Consider the following 17,918-nt stretch of genomic DNA (forward strand, 5'->3'; position numbering starts at 1 on the left):
ACAAATAAAAACTTAATTGTACTTAATAAAAACACTTTAATTTTTTAAAATTTTTTCAAATATTATATCAGATTATTTTATTCTGGTTATTAAAAATTAACATTTTTCATATTTATGAAACCATTATGCTTTAATTGGCATTGCCTTTAAGTTATTAACTTATTTATAGGTTTTAACACATACCAAAGCATAGTAACTTACTTTTAAGCAAACATAAATACTATACGTAAAAATGAGGATTTAAACTCAATTATCTTAAACAACTTATTTATTATTGAATTAAATATTTAGGTGCAATCAAATCTTATATTTGTTTACTTGTATACTTGTTCAGAATATCTTAGAAAAGAAAAGACAAATGGGCAATGAAGCTTAATTGCAAAATTAAGATCATGTTATATTGATATGCTTTCTCACATTTCTAAGATGGGTGGAATGGTAGTACCATACAAAAGTTAAGATGTCTATATTCAATATTTATGACTACCTGCAGACAAAAAATATAAGGCAGTGTTTGTCAAATTTGACACTCAAATTTCAGCATTCACTAGCAATAAGCAGTGGGGAAGGGTTTTTCTGAGGAGGTGTTCTTTGGCTGGTGGGTTGTTTTGGAAGATTTCCTACAATGTATAAAATGGATAACATCAACTAACTGTTATTTTAATAGGAAGAAAAATATTCTATTAACATTCGAATTGTTATAAAAGATGGAATGAAAATGTTAAACTAAAGTAATGTATGAGTCAGTCATGTGTTTTGAAGGGAGCTTTTTATTGAGAAAACAGTAAAGAAAAATAATACTAATTTATTTATTCTCAAAAGCAAACATGTATGTTCAGTAAATAAAAACGTAGCGTCAATTTTATTGTAATTTGCATAAAAAATATGTATAAGCAATAATTTCCAAAAACGAAATCAATAGAGCATCCTAAGAATAGAAGCAAATGATCAACTAAAATTTAAAAAGGAAAGTTATTGAAGAATCTTTACAAAATCTTGCTACGGGTTTTGTCAATTCCAAATCACAACCTAAAGTAGAGACTGCAAAATAACAAACAAATAGTGAATTATGGTGAAACAAACATAGAAATATTTGTTTACGAAAACTGGAAGTTCATTTTGTAAAACAAATGCATCAACATATTTTAATAACAAAGCAAATATAATTAATAGATATATCAGGATATTGACTTTGTAGTTGTTAAGAAATGTGTTTTTTGTTCAAATAGTAGTAAAATATAATTATATGTTTATATATGCTGTTATATGTATTGAGTTAGCAATGCTTGTGTCGTCACGGGATGGGCCAAATTTTGAGAGAGAAATTATCTTTTGATCGCTAAAGAAATGAGAGGTCATATCATAACCTGCTAATTTCCTTTGATGACCCACTTTCCCTTTAACGATGAGAAGGATTTTTTTCACTCCGAAATTGGATCATCAATGATAATACAAAATATTACTACTTTTAACATTAAAGATCATGAAACAATTGATTTGACAACAAAAATCCTCCATTTACAAAGTAAAACAATAAACATAACTAAATCATAATTGACATTGAATAACAGTACAAATGCATGATAATAACTTGAACATTAACACCAAACTATATGGCTTAACAGAAGCTATCAAAATATAACAAAAATGTTCACAAAAGGCAAAAAAAATTAATTATAGAAAATAATTCACTCTAAAGTAAAGTAATTGGAAAGTTAAGCATACTTGAGTAAGCAATTAATTTAGCAAATTTTTTTGTAAAATAAAAACAAAATAGCAATTAATGAGAAAACACGTGACAAAAAATATATTAAATATTAAAGTAAAAATTTAATTAAGAAGTTAACCATACATGAGTAAGCAATCGTTTTAGCAAACTTCGTTGCATAATAAAAACCAAATAGAAATTAACAACAAATTAAACATATGAAAATAAGGATATATAAGATATGAATAAAGAATAAACAATTTAAGTCAATTAGTTAACTCAAAGAATAAAGAATATCATATTTCCATGCATGTTTAGTTTGCACGACATATACAATTTACTGAGTAAAAAATCATATTAAAATATGAATAAATAATAAAAAAATATTTAATTTAAAAGTTAAGCATATTTGAGTAAGCAATTGATTTAGCAAACTTGGCTGCAGAATAAAAGCTAAATAAAAATTAACAACAAAACACATGAAAAAAAAACATATAAGATATGAATAAAGAATAACAAATTTAAATCAGTTGGTTAACCCAAAGAAGAAAAAATATAAATGATTTTTATGAAAAACATATATAATTTCCAACAAAATACTTCAAATAAGAACACATACAATTAATTACAAACAAATATTGAGTAGAAAAAAATTGATTGAAAATGATTCTCAAAACGAAAAGAACCACATATGTTTTTTTTTTCTATAAAAAAACCCAAACAAATACTAAATCATATACCCTGAAATCAATAGAAACTCTGAAAATAACAAAAACCTATTTCAAAACCAAATAATGAACAGAAAATAAAAAAAAAAAGAAAAAACACAACAGATAAGAAAAGTATTATAAATTCATACAAAACCTATAAATATAAAGAGTAAAATTGATGAAAAAGGATTCTTGATTGAAAACAAACAACACATGTTTTTTAATCTCCCAAAAAACCCTCAGATGAACGATGAACAAGAAAATCCTAAATCGATTCAAACCTTAAAAAAGCAAAAAAGACAAAATCGATCAAGGGAACAAAAAGATCCAAAAAATGTTACGAACAAATGCACCCAAGGAAAAAGAAACGACGTCAACCTAAATAAGATAAACCAAATCTGATAAACATACAAACGGTAAAGGAAGAGGATGAGAGAAAGGAAAACAATCCAAAGAGAATGAAAAGAAGAATCGTCCTCAGAACGAAAGGCAACTCTAGAAAAATCATCCAAACCCAGCCATAATCATAACAGAAAAGCAATGACAGACATTGAGATGATTTCTTCAAAAACCCAGATACGTAAATGTTCTGAAAACATCTACGTCATCGATTGTATAGCCTCCATGAGCGGTTTCCAATTTCCAATAAATTAAACAACCTTCAGGTGACTCTAAAAAAGAGTTTGTAGAGAGAACCTGGTTAATAAACCTACTCAAAGCAACTTAAGAGAAAACCCAAAAAATGCAGACATGGAGCTCGTCGAAAACAACTCGAACCCAAAACGTATCTCAAACATCCTCTGGAAATACCAAGTGTCAACTTATTAACCAAACCACATGTCAACCACACGGAATACCTCATAAAGACCGTACAAAGCTTCTTTTATATTATAGTTATAGATGGTATCCTCAGGTCATGCACGTATCAGTCCTTCTTGAGAAGTGGTGTGCTCCCAAATTCATCTTAAGATAAGTCTCTTTGTCTCAGCCAGTTACGAGAGTGGAGCTTTAGAAATGAATAACTTAATTTGAGTTTCGAAGGAAAGGTAAAATGAGGGACGGAAAATGATTGCTCGTATCAACACTAGGCTTTTACTTTGGAGAACGATGTTCACAAACTAAAAGACTCAACTAGACAGCTTTGATTCGGTGAGGCCTATAATCCGGGGCTACATAACAGACCTCAAGTGGGCCGAAAAGACACCTGTATAAATATATATATATATATATATATTCTCACATAAATACTTTTATTTAATTGAATTAATATTATTTTTCCTAATAAAATGTCACTCAACATATATATTATACTTGTTACACTCAAAAAATTAATAAATTAATGTAATAGATAAATAAATTAATATAAAATTAAACAAACATTCACTTTCTAAAATAAAAATCAAATTTTAAAATTTATTCTTTGTCATTTAAATGATGTGTCATCAATAAAATATTCAAATAAAATCTCGAAGTTTTAAGTTTAAATTTTATCATGTATAAGTTTGGGTTAATTTTATATTAGGTTTGTTTAATTACATATTGATTGGTTAGTTAATTTATTTATTTTATTAAATTTTCATATGATATTATATAATGTTTTATTATGATTGAAATTTTTTATTGTAAATATAATTTTATAAAAAAATTTAATTGTTGGAAAATTCATAAAAAGTTTTAGAAAGGCGCGAAAATTCATTGATTACCACTTTTATGACGTTTGTAAATAGTAAAATTATTCGATTGGAAAATAAAATAACATTTCCTTTTTAATCTAAAATTAAATGGCAATAAGTTCACCCGCATTGACTTTTACGGTAAAAAAGGCTTAGTTAGGAATTAAGATGTAGGTTTAGTCGGTCGGTTACCAAATCCGAAATCTAAATTTGGCGCCCTTTAATGGACATCCTACGTGGTTTTCTATACACGTGTCTTACTCTCTTTCTTTTTCTTTTTTTCGTCCGACGTCTCTCCATTTTCTCTCCCCTTTTCCTGTCCCAGAAATCACGAAAAGCAAAAGAAACCAACTACATTATTAAATTCTTATATAAATTCCGACTCTTTTCCCATTGCCAACACCCTTTTTCCTCTCAGAATATTCGCCACGCCCTTCGCTCCTCTTGGTCTTCTAGGGTTCCCCTGGAGTCTACTTCTTCTTCTTCTTCTCTGTGACGAAATGGCAGAGTTACTGGAGACGAGTCATCGGAATTCTAACGTCACTTCCGGCGATATCTCCATTGAGATTTCCGGCGATGATTCCAATGCCGCTAATTCTTCAGGTTTCTAGCTTTACTCTTTTTTTTTTTTTGCTTTCTTTTTATGTTTCTTGGATTTATTTTATGGACTTAATTTGATAAAAGCTTTTTTTTTTGGGGGGGGGGGGGGGGGGGAGGATTTTATGAGAAATTCTTTATAACTGTTTGCATTACTCTGTTACTTAAGCTTTTTTGCTCGAAGTTAATTATTTTTATCTTTGGTGGTGTTCTTTTTTGGATTTATATTTAGGTTGTTCAACTGATGTGCCTGTTGATTTCGAAATCGAAATTGTAGGCGATGACGATAATGGCTCAGAAGCTTCAGGTTTGATTATTATTATTATTATTTGTTTACCTTGATTATTTGATTACTAATGGACATAATGTATGAAAGGGAATTCCGTTAGTATACTGAAAATTGTTAAAAGTAGAAATATACATATTTCCTGAATAGCATTTTTGTTACGAATTAGCCGTTATAGAACTTTTTAGGATACATGTACAAGTAGATAGTGTTACGAATATAATCGGCCAAAGGAGTCTGTTCAGAGGACGAATTTAGTAAACTAGCATGTAACTAGAGAAAATCAAACATAAAGTTGGAGAAAAGCCAAGAACCTAAAGGCTCCGGGGCTTCTGCCTTACCATTAAGATAAAGCTTCATAAGCACAGTAATCGAAATTCTGATATACCAAGGTTGCCTTAAAAGTTTTGATTTATTTCTCTAGTGAAAATATTCATTTAAAACTGTTTTGGCTCTGCATATATGTGGAATGTAGTATAAATGTAAAACAAAAGGTTCTTTCTGTTTCTTGCTTTGCTAACAAGTTATATATTGCAGGAAGTCCTTTCTCTGCATGTGAGCCTAAGATGAAATGTCCCTCTACCTTTTATTTTTATAAATAAATCCTACTGTTTTTACATCAGGATGTATGACTGAATTATAAAATTTTTAAGTGTATAAACTGAATCTATCATCCTCTGGAAAATCTGTCTCGAGGATTGTTTATCTACAAAAATGAAGTGAAATTAGAAAAACATGTGTAGCTAGAAGCCCAAGTGACCTATTCAGGTATAAGCTTTGTGTAATTGGTGCCAATGGATTTAGTGTTTGGGGGTTTTTAGGAGTGAGTTAGATGGTAACTGGTAGGAGTTTGTTTGGGGATTATAATATCATATTGTAGGGTACAAAACCTAAAAGAAGTTGGGAAGTAAGTGTAAAAGAAGGAGATTTGGGCTTCAGTGCTAAGTCCCAAGGGCTTTTTTCCATCCCTAGAGAGCATACTAGCTGCTCAAATTGCCATAGACTTGTCCTCTATTACAGTCAAGTGATTATTATAAGGACTCCAACAAAGGCTTATGACAAATATGTATCCATAAATTAAATAAAGCCCTAATATGTAAGTAGAACTTAAACTAAGATCCTGACAATCTAAAGCTGCAATCTCCAGCAAATTAAGATCCTAAACCAGTCTGACAATGCCATAATTCTATAAATACTTGATAACCAATCTTGACTCTTCTTATCTCCTTGTGTGTCTCAGCTTGGTACTAAATGATGACTTCAATGATTACTACCGTATTTACTACAGAATTGCTGGGAAGACATTTAATGGTACCTGTCAGTATGTGATTACTAGAAAGTTTCAAGAGATGCTATTACATGTAACATGTGCATATCATTGCAAAAATTTGAAGGTTACGTATGTTTGTGGATGGAGCTGCATTCTAGGATTTTCTCCTTCTCTATTCTTTCTGACCAATTCACCATCACATTAACTTTATTTCATAAGTGCATTAGCATGTGTGACTTATTTATTTTAGTGAATGTAATTAGTCATCCTATTATTATTGCTCTAAAATCTGCTCTACCCAGGGCTTACTGACAGGAGTTTGGCTGGACAAAACATGCATGGCAAAGCATCTACTTCTGCAATGAATTCAGGTTCTAATCAGCAACCAAAATCTCGGAAAGAAAGACAAAGTAGCAAACTAGCTTTATATATAGCCAAATTTTTGGATGAAAAAGTCCCTTTTAGAAAGAGGGTATGATGTTTAACCTCTGGTTACATTTTTCATTTCTTTGTTTGTTTTATTACTATGCACAGGAAGTTAAAAGAATGTAGGATCTGTCTTCTGGATTAAACTAGTTTTAAGTTCTGGGATATGATTTAATTACAACTAAGACATAAATATAAATTTTATGAAGTGACTTCTTCTATGTTATGAGCATCAATGTGTTGTAATTCATATTGATACTGGAAGCATGATTACTTTAAACTTTACTTTTGCACCTACATACATATTAGATGGGCAGTTGTTATGCAGGACTTTAATAAGAATATAATGGTCAATGACAAACAAGATCGGTAGATTTATTATCATTATTGAGTTCCAAGCTGTTATATTTCTTTTTGTTATTTGGTGTGAAAACCTAGTTCATTCCCATTTTTCTTTGTCTTGCTATAGTCTAACTGATTGTACATTGGTTATTTCTTTAATCAAAAACTCTTTTTTGGGATTCCCCAAGTATAGTATTAACATTTTATGCTAGTTTTTGCTTGCTATTCCATCATTTTTGCTCTTGTGAATGGAATTTTAAACTTGATTTTTAAATATTAATGCAGATCAAATTTTTAAACCAAGTCGCTAATGTGAAACATGATGGAACGGTACAATTTGATGTTCCAGTAGATATGAAACCGCATACCCTTGATTTTGGAACTGGTGTAGTTTATGATCATGCTCCAGATAAAGAGCATTACACAGAAGATATTCCAGAAATACCTCCTCCACTGCAAATAGTAATGCTTATTGTGGGAACACGAGGAGATGTACAACCATTTGTTGCCATTGGAAAACGTTTACAGGTTATATCTGTATCCTCATCTTAACAACAGCCTTTTAGAAGTATGTATACAGTCTGCAGGTTTTGGTATCTTTTCCTTAAAGCCTGGAATTAGGTTCTGCTCTTGAGTTTTCATTTTCAATGTTGGTCACATGACTAAATATGGCATTGTGGCTATCTTCATGCAGATTACATGCTGAAATATAACAGTTGGGAACTTGTACCTGTCATGCATGCCATGCATAACATTTGTGCCTTGATGTATTTATATTTCATCATTCTATTTTTGGTGTAAACATTGCTATCATAGTGCTGTCCATCTATCCATATGTACATACACATTTTTATTAGTTAATTATATTGTTTCCTTATATTTACGATTGGGCTCCCCTCCATTACTTTTCTGTCGTTTACTTTCCAATACACCCATCATCACCATTCACATGTGTAGGACCTGTGATTTTGTGCATTTGGCTTTATCCCCCTTTTTCTTTTAAATGACACTTGGCCTTGTCTTTCGATATTTGCCATCGAGGCTATTTCTATTTTACTTTTATTTTCAACTTCCATTCACCTATTTTTGGTCCCATCAACTGCATGTTACAAAAGTCTTCAATTCTTTTATTTTGCTGCATGTAGTAATTGAAAAGTTCTTAAACCAAATGCCAAGAATACATGGTCAAGGACTGAAGCAGGACAAATTCAAGAAATTTGTCTACATGATTGTGTGCTGAGTTAAAGACAGACTTTAGACAGGTGCAGACTTAACTCTTTGATATTAGATTTTTGATTTGTAAATGGGCCAAGTTTGAGGATGTAAGCATGGATAGAAATGAGAAGATTGGTCGGTAGAATTCTGAGACAGAACCAATGGGATTTAGGCTTTGTTTAGCATGCACTGTTGAGAGCTATGGCTGTTATTTGGCTTGGAATGTTAAGGTGAACAAGCACCAATGTGATGATGGAGAACAAATATTTTAACTAAGACAGCATGGTGGCTGGAATAGTGTGGAGGGGAAGATGGAAAAAAGTAGTTAAAGGTAAAAAATATCACTAGAAACACTAAGTTGACTAAATTAGAAAAGCATCTCTATGTGCAAATTCAAATTTAAAACATGTTTAATGGGAACCAATAATGCCTTTAATTTCATAATAATGGTTGCTATGTGACCCTTAGACATCAGAGTGAACATGATCAAAACCTGGTTGGCTAACATTGATGCTATAAAGAAAAGGGCGATCAAAGTTTTTCTTCCATGGTTTCACGCAGGATACGGAGAACCAATGTTGGTACATGGAGAATATGCCATAAACAGTTAATGGTCAACTTGTGTTGATGTCAGTTTATTTATATTATGGAAAAACCTTTTAGCATGCATGGTTCAAAGAAAGTTTTGCCCGATGATTATGATGGTTGCCTGCTGGTTTATAGTTGTTTAATGTATATTATCCCTTTTCTTGGACAGATTTTCTTTCAATGATAGCCTCAAATATTTTGAGTTGATGGAGGTCAAATTTTGCTTGCAGGCAGATGGCCATAGGGTTAGATTGGCAACTCACTCAAATTTTAAAGATTTTGTCTTGGATGCTGGGTTAGAGTTTTTCCCCTTAGGGGGAGATCCAAAAGTTCTTGCTGGCTGTAAGTGTCTAGATCTTATCTTTATAATATTTTCAAACTCCCCTATTTGTTTTTGAGAGTGAGGATCTTTTATCTGATTTTTCTTTCATGTAGTTGCTCTTGAAATATATATGGTCAAGGGAGGGGGCTGTTTGAGGTAGAGTCATTTTTGTTTCTTTGGTTATTTGTAGAATTGTATGCTTTATCAACAAATATATCAAAAAGAAAAAAATTTGAATAAAATACATTTTCAAAGGGCATTTTTGTAGATTCTATAAGCAATTAAAAGCTCTTTGTGAGAGAAATAGAAACTGTGAAAGGCCTCCTTTCACGGTTTTCTCTTATGTAAAATTTAATGTTTAAGTTGAGAACAGACCTGACCTTTTTTTCTTTTAATCTTTATCCAGTTTCTGTGACCTTGCATAAAGGTGTCATGTAGCCATATATTTGGTGGATTTAGGCCTTCTTGCTTCATTCATCAAGTGATTACTAAATATTACTTTAAAGCACTACGAAGAAGTTGTCTAAGACATTGGCTTGTGTCTAATTAGTTAGGCATCATATGAAATAGGAATTTTCATTGTCAAAATGTGAACTCATCCCTGAGTTTTTTGCAGATATGGTCAAGAATAAAGGCTTCTTGCCTTCAGTTCCTTCAGAAATTCCTGTTCAGAGGCAACAAATAAGGGAAATAATATTCTCTCTACTTCCTGCATGCGTGGCCAATGATCTTGATAATAATGTCAAATTTGATGTGGATGCAATAATTGCCAATCCCCCAGCTTATGGTTAGGTCTTAGTACCTCTTTTTTATTATTAACCAGTATGTTTTTGTCCAATGACAATTGAGCATTTTAAGTAGAAAGGGTCTTTCTGGTATTGCTTTCACCCTCGTGCATGATTAACATTACTGCAATATTTAACCTAATGAAACATAGCTGTCCATTTTTATGTTCTACATATTCAATGTTGTTTATTTAAATCATGCTGGTATTCTGATGAATGAAACTTATGGACTTCTATCTTTTTCTCCTTCCTCTCTCATGCGGCTAATGTAGATAAATACTTGTTCAGGACATACACATGTTGCAGAGGCGCTAAAAGTACCACTTCATATATTCTTCACGATGCCATGGACGTAAGTCTTGGTTGTGATTATTTGATGTTAAAAAAAGTCTTCTGAATTAGCAGGTTTTGAATTGTGCATGCACCATTGATATTGACATCACTTATCTTGTATGAAGACAATCAACTTTGTGTTATCTTTCTTGTGACAATGCAATCATTCCCTGGACTGATGTAATCTCTTTATATGTGTGTGTGTGTGTGTGTTTGTGTGTGTTGAGAATAATTTAACTGTGTCAATGACATTTGTCACCTTTCTATCAGGCCTACTAGTGAATTTCCCCATCCTTTGTCCCGTGTTAAACAACAAGTTGGTTACAGGGTGAGTGTGCTTTTCACTTCCTTCAGTTAAGGTTTCATTTATATTTGGATCAACTCATATCTCGGTAATCTCTGCTGCAGCTTTCATATCATATTGTCGATTCCCTAATATGGCTGGGAATACGGGACATGATAAATGAGTTCAGGAAGAAAAGGCTGAAGCTGAGACCTGTCACATATTTGAGAGGATCCTATAGCTCTCCTCCAGATGTGCCTTATGGGTATATGTGGAGCCCTCACCTTGTTCCCAAACCAAAAGGTTATTTTATTTATATATTCCTTAGTATGATAAATTTGCTTGTCTTGATCCTATGGGAGAACATTTCATTCATTGTGACAATTATCAGTTGGATTGATGATTGAGAGATATGATGCCAAAGGATTAAGTTCAAGATTTTTTGCTTTTGTTTATTTTGTCTTCTTTTTTTTCCATCAGCTGTTAAGTTTCTTGACTTATTATTTATGAACTATATAGAAAATTTTAAGGCAGTTGTATATATAAGAGTTGTTTTATGGAGTTGATTATCTGTACGTATTCTTGCAATATGTAGTTTTCTTGTGTTTTATGTTTACTTAGCTTTTTCCTACTATTGATTAATAATACAAACTTTATATCCTAATGGATAGTGTAAAATTTTGTCAAACATAGATCAGCTTTTTGTTTGAGTACATTATCTGAGTCCTAACTCCTAAGAGAGTGATCATTTCTGTATTCATAAATAGCATCTAAAAATGTTGCCATCTGACTAGCACCTACCAGGGCAGTCTACCACCCTGATTGACAGTGACATGCTTGATATGTCTTCCTCTGTCTGAGTTCCATAAATTGACTACTTGTCACTGCTTAGGAACTTGATTCGTTTGGGTGGTTCAATTTAACTTATATCACCTAAATAGTTTGTTCTTAATAACTTTTCTTTAATTTTGCTTTTGATAATCTGAAGTATACCAGAAGAGCTTGTTCTACTGCTCTAAATTGTTTGGAGATGAGACTTCTTCTCTCTTCCCCTACTTTCTTCTTGTTGTTCTTAGTTGACTATGCTTTGTCCCATTCTCGTTGGTTTTTCTGTCAACTCCATACAGTTGACAGACTGCTATCTGACTAGCACCTGCCAGGGCTGTCTACCACCCTGATTCAGTGACATGCTCGATATGTCTGCCTCTGTCTTGAGTTCCAGAAATTGAATAACTTATCACTGCTTAGGAATTTAATTATTTTGGTGGTCTGATTTAGCTTATATCACCTAAGTAGTTTGTTCTTAATCATTTCTCTTTAATCTTTCTCTCGATAAGTTGAAATATACCAGAACAGCTTGTTCTGCTGCTCTAAATGGTTGGGAGATGAGACTTTTCCTCTCTCCCCTACTTTCTTCTTCTTAGTTGACTACACTTTGTGTCATTTTCTATTTCATTTTCTGTCAACTTCATACAGTTACCTTTTTTAACCTTCTTTTCTGATCTCATATAGGTTAATAACACACACACACAAGGTGGAAACTCTATTCTCTCTCTCTCTCTTTCTATGAAAGACCGGAAGAATGTGGCCGCTGAATTTGCCATGTTTTGCTCCCTTCTGTTAGGAGTTGGCTTGATGTTATTTTATCTCTCTGCTGCTATTCTTGAGTTGGGTTTTTTGTCTTTCCTTTTCCTTTTGTTTCTATTTGTCTTGCATGCGGTTTATGAAATTGTCTGTCTATTGTTTCTTCTTTCATTAAATAATGTTGATTTTCTTTATTTCTCTCATGACATCTTGGCTTCATTAGTTGCTGAAGAATCCAAGTTACTGATTGATGCAGGGTGGAAAGGAGTTGCTCGAGGAATTAGACAACTTAAGATATTTTTTTGTTGGTGTTTGTATTTTGCAGGAATTCTTATATAGATTAAGGATATTTTTGGTTATCTGGGTTATATATATTCGTTAGTGTTTGCTATTTTCCAAGTATTACTGAGTTAGGAATATATTTGGTATTCTGCATTAAATACAGTCTAGATTGTTGCTTATAATTACTTATGTTGTTTGAGATTTCAGTATGTTTTGGAATATGAATTTGTTTTTGGGTACATGCGGTCTTGGGCAACATAATGGGAGGTACTCATCTCCCATCCCTTAAATCCCACCCCACCCTCCCAATATTTGAACCTAGGACCTTCAAGTCGGAGTCTCAAGTTCTGACCAGTGGGTTGCCTTGAGATTTTACAATGTTGAGTTTAAGATTTCGCTGCTCTATTAATTCTCTCTGGCTTTCTCTCCGTTGATCTTCTATTCCTCCTCTGATTTCTCATTTCTCCCTTTTCTGTTACTCCATCATGGTCCATATTGTCCTTTTGCTTCATCTGTTTCCAAAAGTCACAACTCTAGCTTTATTTTGTTCAATCATGCTTTTTATGTCACACTGAACACTTAGGAGGAAGAATATTTTATTCCTATTCTTGGTAGACTTATTATCTAGACTATTTTGGCCTTGTTTACTTTATCCTATCCTGTTGGTTTTTTTATTATAACCATCTTTAGGTGTGTTGAACTCAGACTTTTAGTTCAAGATCTTTTTTATTCCATGATTTTGTCTGTTATATTCTGCCCTAGATATTCTTTTTATAATGGATACAATTCTGTTGTCATCTACTAAAAATTGTACCAGTAGCTTCCTCACGCGAGGCTCATTTACTAATGTTGCATTGGTTATCTCTTATAAATTCTTCAAGCACCATAATAGTGCTTACCAATTTGGATTGCATATTACAAAAAGGAAGCAGTGATACATGATCAGGTTTTGGATGATATATTGATACCATTGTTTGAAACGAGAAATAAATCAGTCAATGGTAGTACCAAGCATATGTGTTGTATAGTTGATTCTTTTTTGGTTGCATATTCTTTTTGTTCTTCTGTTACTTTTTATGCTTGAGGACTGTCATTTTATGCTACTATTGAAAGTCTTGATAACTTGGAACATTTATAGTTTACCTTTTCTAAAATTTTCCTTTCCTTTTGCACATTGTGCTAACTCAAAATTTCTGAAAGAAAATGGCCATGCATGTTGATGTTGGCATTGCCATTTGAAGGATGTATTTCTGATATGGTATAGATTTTTCTCCTGCAGATTGGGGACCAATAATTGATGTAGTTGGCTTTTGTTTCCTTGACCTTGCATCTAGTTATGAACCACCAGAGTCACTTGTTAAATGGCTAGAAGGTGATAAAAAGCCTATCTATGTTGGTTTCGGTAGTCTTGTGAGTTTTCTTCTACAAGTCTTCCCATCTTTTGGATATTTATTATCGTGAAAGATTGAAATGGTTTATTTTTCTTGTACAATTTTGACTTTTTTTTATTGAACTCTGTCTCTAAAGGTAGTTTTTATGAATAAATGTGCTTCTTTATTTCATTACCTTATGATTTTATTGACTATTTTAATAATTAGAATTGTTTATGTGGTATTAACTCTACTCTCTCCAGAGAATTAAGTGCATTTAACTCTTTTTATAGATTTTAGTGTAAAAAAAGAATTTATTATTGGCTTCATTAGACCACTCATTCTGTTTCTTTATCATGTTCTGTTAATCTAGTATTAAATTGCTCTAACTGCCTTTAATTTTTAACAGCCTGTTCAGGAACCAGAAAGGATGACCCAGATAATAGTGCAAGCTCTAGAAAAAACTGGACAAAGAGGCATCATTAACAAAGGCTGGGGTGGTCTTGGCAATTGTACTTTTCACTTGCTCTCTTCTCATATTTCCTTTGTTAGATGTTTAGTTTTGTTCACCATATGGAGTGTATAGCACTTAATTGTCTTTTGTCCAGTGGCAGAACAAAAGGACTTTGTGTATTTACTGGACAATTGCCCCCATGACTGGCTATTCTCACGATGTATGGCTGTGGTAAGTTGTAAATGTAAAACTTTCAGCTTCTACAGCGGTTGAAAATTATCTGTTCATATTTTATATTTGATGTCATTTTCATGCAAGTGCTAGATATTTATGAGCAATGAGTTTGGTGAATCATGATTTGTACATAGATTTTATATGGGAATAGTGTGTTATATGTCTCAAACAATTGTTCTATTTAGAACCTTTAAACAAGTAGATCCATAAGCTCCTTAGCCTTGGAGTTTTTGTTTTGTTAATTTGTTTTTTTTTTTTTAATGTTATTGCATAAAGTGTTATTGTCTTCAATTCCCTATATTCTATTGTCATAGCAACAGTAGGAGGGGTGGTAGTTTTATTCGAAGCCTTTTATAAGGAGAAAAGGCCATCATCAAAGTATTTCATTTCATTATATTTGCTTAGTCACTTGCTGAATGCATCATCATTATGCCTTTTTATGTATCCTGAAGTTGAATTATTTACGGGGTGTTCAGTGGAATATTATGAAACTGGTTTGTAATTGGAATGGTTATCTCCCTTGTTCCTTTTAATACTATGGGTGTTGAATTGTGTTCCTTCTGATGGTCCCCAAATGGATTGCCTGATGACATTACCTCAATAACACATTTTGTTAGTCTTCACTTTTTTGACTGCTAACTGCCAGATGAGACTTGCTGAGTTGTTCTTTCACCATCTCTCGATAAATTGAACCTGACTTGGACTTTTTCCCACTCGAAAATTCGTTTTTTCTATTCATGCTCCCACTGTCCTTAAATCCCATTACATTTTGTTTCTTCCTACTTTTTTTTTTTTACATTTTATCTCTGCAAATTTCAGTTTGCTAAATTTTGTCATTACTTTATTTTTCCAAAATTTTTAATACTTGTTATAGTTAACAGAAATTTCTTTTTAATTGTCCTTATCCACTCATGTTGGTGGTCTACAATGGGTGAATATTTGATGAAATAGGTCGATGAGATGCTTCATGAGCGACACAGTTATCTCTTTATTACTTTTCTTTGTTAAATGTTTTGAAGAACTGATGTAATTGAGGGCTTGAACAATAAAGCTCTATTTTGGCTGTATGGATCTATTTATTTGTTGATTTGGCCATTATATGTAATTGGAAATGTGATGAACTGTGTCCTTGCATGTTTTCCCTAGGTTCATCATGGTGGAGCTGGAACTACTGCAGCTGGTCTCAAAGCTGCGGTAACCTGCTGTTCCCAAGATTATATTCCTCTGATCATTTCGCCAACTTTTTAAAGCATCTTTGCTCTTGTATTCAGTGTCCAACAACCATTGTACCTTTCTTCGGAGACCAGCCTTTCTGGGGCGAGAGAGTGCATTCCAGAGGAGTAGGTCCTGCACCCATTCCTGTTGAGGAGTTCTCACTTGAGAAGCTGGTTGCTGCAATAAAATTTATGCTGGATCCTGAGGTATGATGAATTCCCTACAGAATAAACTTTGAAATCTGCATGAGGTCTTATTATTATGAACTTTCCATTATATTAACCAGTTTTGGTTTAGGCATCAGCTTTATATTTAACTTATAACTTTCTAGTCATTTTTATCTGTAAAAGAACAGCAGCCATGTGGTAAGGTTTCTATCTTGCTTCTTTTGAGGTTTTGGGAGGTTGACCCATTATGTGATGGTTTGGTTGCTTTATTAGGACCTTGAGGTCATGGGATTAAGTTTCAAAAAGAGTCTCTCTACAAAGCCAGGGTTTATGGCTACAGCTTTGTTCTGCCCTGAATAATTTGTGTCTTTTAGCAAAATTACCAGATTGCTTTACACAGAAACCATATTGCCCTGCTTTAATTACTTGCTTTTTGCTTCAATGGAAAACAAAAAAATCAATGTTAGCATACAACAATAAAAATATGTTTGAAGAATTAAACATTTAGAGTGACATAAATCAAGAATGCCTTTATATTGTCATGCTTTAAGTTTTCCCCTGTAATCTACAAGCTCACCTTTAGCTTTAACCAAACACAATATTGTTTTTGTTGTTTGTTTTACCTTATAGCAAAAATAATTACAGAAAGAAAATAGTAAAAATGATGGCAAAATGGAGCAATGATGATGCAAAATCTGACAACTTTTTCCTTTTCCTTTCCACTAATGAGTGACAAAGCTGTTATTTAACAAATGATAGTGTTCAAATTTTAGGCAAGAAGAGACATTTCCCAACCAGCAAAAGAAAATGGGAAATTTTAAAAAAAAAACCAATTTAATTGGAGCTTAGTGAGAGGACATATGAACATATATGCTTAAGTATTTTTACCATGTAAGTGGTTTTGAGAGTAGTACATGGTATTCTAACTTTTTTGAATGTTGTGCTGAAGAAGTTAAACACAAATTGGTTTCATGCAGGTGAAAAGACGTGCTGTGGAGTTAGCAGAGGCGATGGCAGGTGAGGATGGAGTAGCAGGTGCAGTAAATGCCTTCTATAAACAATTTCCTGGCAAAAAGTCCAAGGATGAAAGCAAGGCAGCCCCAACTCCTTCAGGAGTATTTTCTATAAGACGTTGTTTTGGTCGCACATAACGTAATCTTCAAGCTTCTTCTTCAGAAATGTTGTTGTAATTCAGTGAAGCTACCAAGGAATGTTACTTTCTAACTATCGGCATTCGGCACAAACGGAGCTTGGATTTAGCAGTTTGCACTTCCTTTAATGGAGTGAATGACTTCTTTTGTTGCAGAATTGCATTGCATCTTTGGTCTTTCCTTCCTTGGATGATTTGCAAATTACAAGCTTTTTCTGTCATTGCTCTAGACCGGTCAAATGCTTAGCCGGTAGTAACCTCTCGAGGGTGAAAATGCATGCAATGAGGGTATTTACGAATGTGAAAAAGTTTCCTTCCAATCCAAATTTATTTGAATAAGAACGTTATTTTACATGATGATGCTGTGATCTCAGTGAAGTCATATGTAGATTAAATGTCAATGTCTTGAGATTTATTAGTTGACAAACTTTTCGGTTTTTCTTTGTATAAAAATATGTTTGGTTGTTAAAAAAAATATTAAATTATAATTTTAACTTTACGTAAGCTGTTTAAGAATACAAATTATTTTAAAATATTTTACAAACAACTGTATATAAATAATAATGATTTTTTACTTTTATTATTATAAATTCACGTTAAAATCTTAAAAAGATTGACTTTTAACAAAAAAAGGCAAATAGTAATAGTTTTGATTTTCTTAGTCAAAGCCACCAATGACAAGGAAATAAATTATGAATTTTTTTATTTATGTTATTTTTAGTTTGATATATGAAATTAATATTTGCTCGAGTTTTAGAAGTTGAATTTTTTTCAAATACTATTAAGTTTAATATCACATACATTAAAATTTAAAACAATACTATATTTTTAATATCAATTCATATCATATTTAATTATGTGAGATATTTTTATATAAAAATTCTTGATAGCTAATTCAAGAGATTCAAATACACAAAAACTCAT

At 32.3% G+C, this 17,918-nt stretch overlaps 1 protein-coding gene across 1 annotated transcript; it reads left to right on the forward strand.

The window, feature by feature from the left end:
• Nucleotides 1-4,419: 4,419 nt before the first annotated feature.
• On the forward strand, nt 4,420-17,351 carry LOC18599401 (sterol 3-beta-glucosyltransferase UGT80A2-like). Its single transcript, XM_088806934.1, has 15 exons — nt 4,420-4,694; nt 4,921-4,995; nt 6,547-6,716; nt 7,298-7,540; nt 9,046-9,157; nt 9,754-9,924; nt 10,211-10,274; nt 10,526-10,583; nt 10,664-10,841; nt 13,684-13,814; nt 14,184-14,286; nt 14,383-14,459; nt 15,609-15,656; nt 15,734-15,883; nt 16,822-17,351. Exons 1-15 carry the CDS (start codon nt 4,592-4,594, stop codon nt 16,993-16,995), a joined length of 1,857 nt encoding a protein of 618 aa, XP_088663060.1. The 5' UTR covers nt 4,420-4,591; the 3' UTR covers nt 16,996-17,351.
• The last annotated feature ends 567 nt before the right edge of the window (nt 17,352-17,918 follow it).

Source organism: Theobroma cacao, chromosome 5 (assembly GCF_053813885.1).
Source record: "Theobroma cacao isolate CCN51 chromosome 5, ASM5381388v1, whole genome shotgun sequence".
Taxonomy (NCBI): Eukaryota; Viridiplantae; Streptophyta; class Magnoliopsida; order Malvales; family Malvaceae; genus Theobroma; species Theobroma cacao.

Excerpts from the sequence above, each read along its gene's own strand:
- LOC18599401 (XM_088806934.1), top strand. The coding sequence starts at position 4,592 with ATGGCAGAGTTACTGGAGACGAGTCATCGGAATTCTAACGTCACTTCC. Across the intron at positions 4,695-4,920 it reads CAATGCCGCTAATTCTTCAG|GTTGTTCAACTGATGTGCCT; the intron begins GTTTCTAGCTTT and ends ATTTATATTTAG. Across the intron at positions 14,460-15,608 it reads TCTCACGATGTATGGCTGTG|GTTCATCATGGTGGAGCTGG; the intron begins GTAAGTTGTAAA and ends TGTTTTCCCTAG.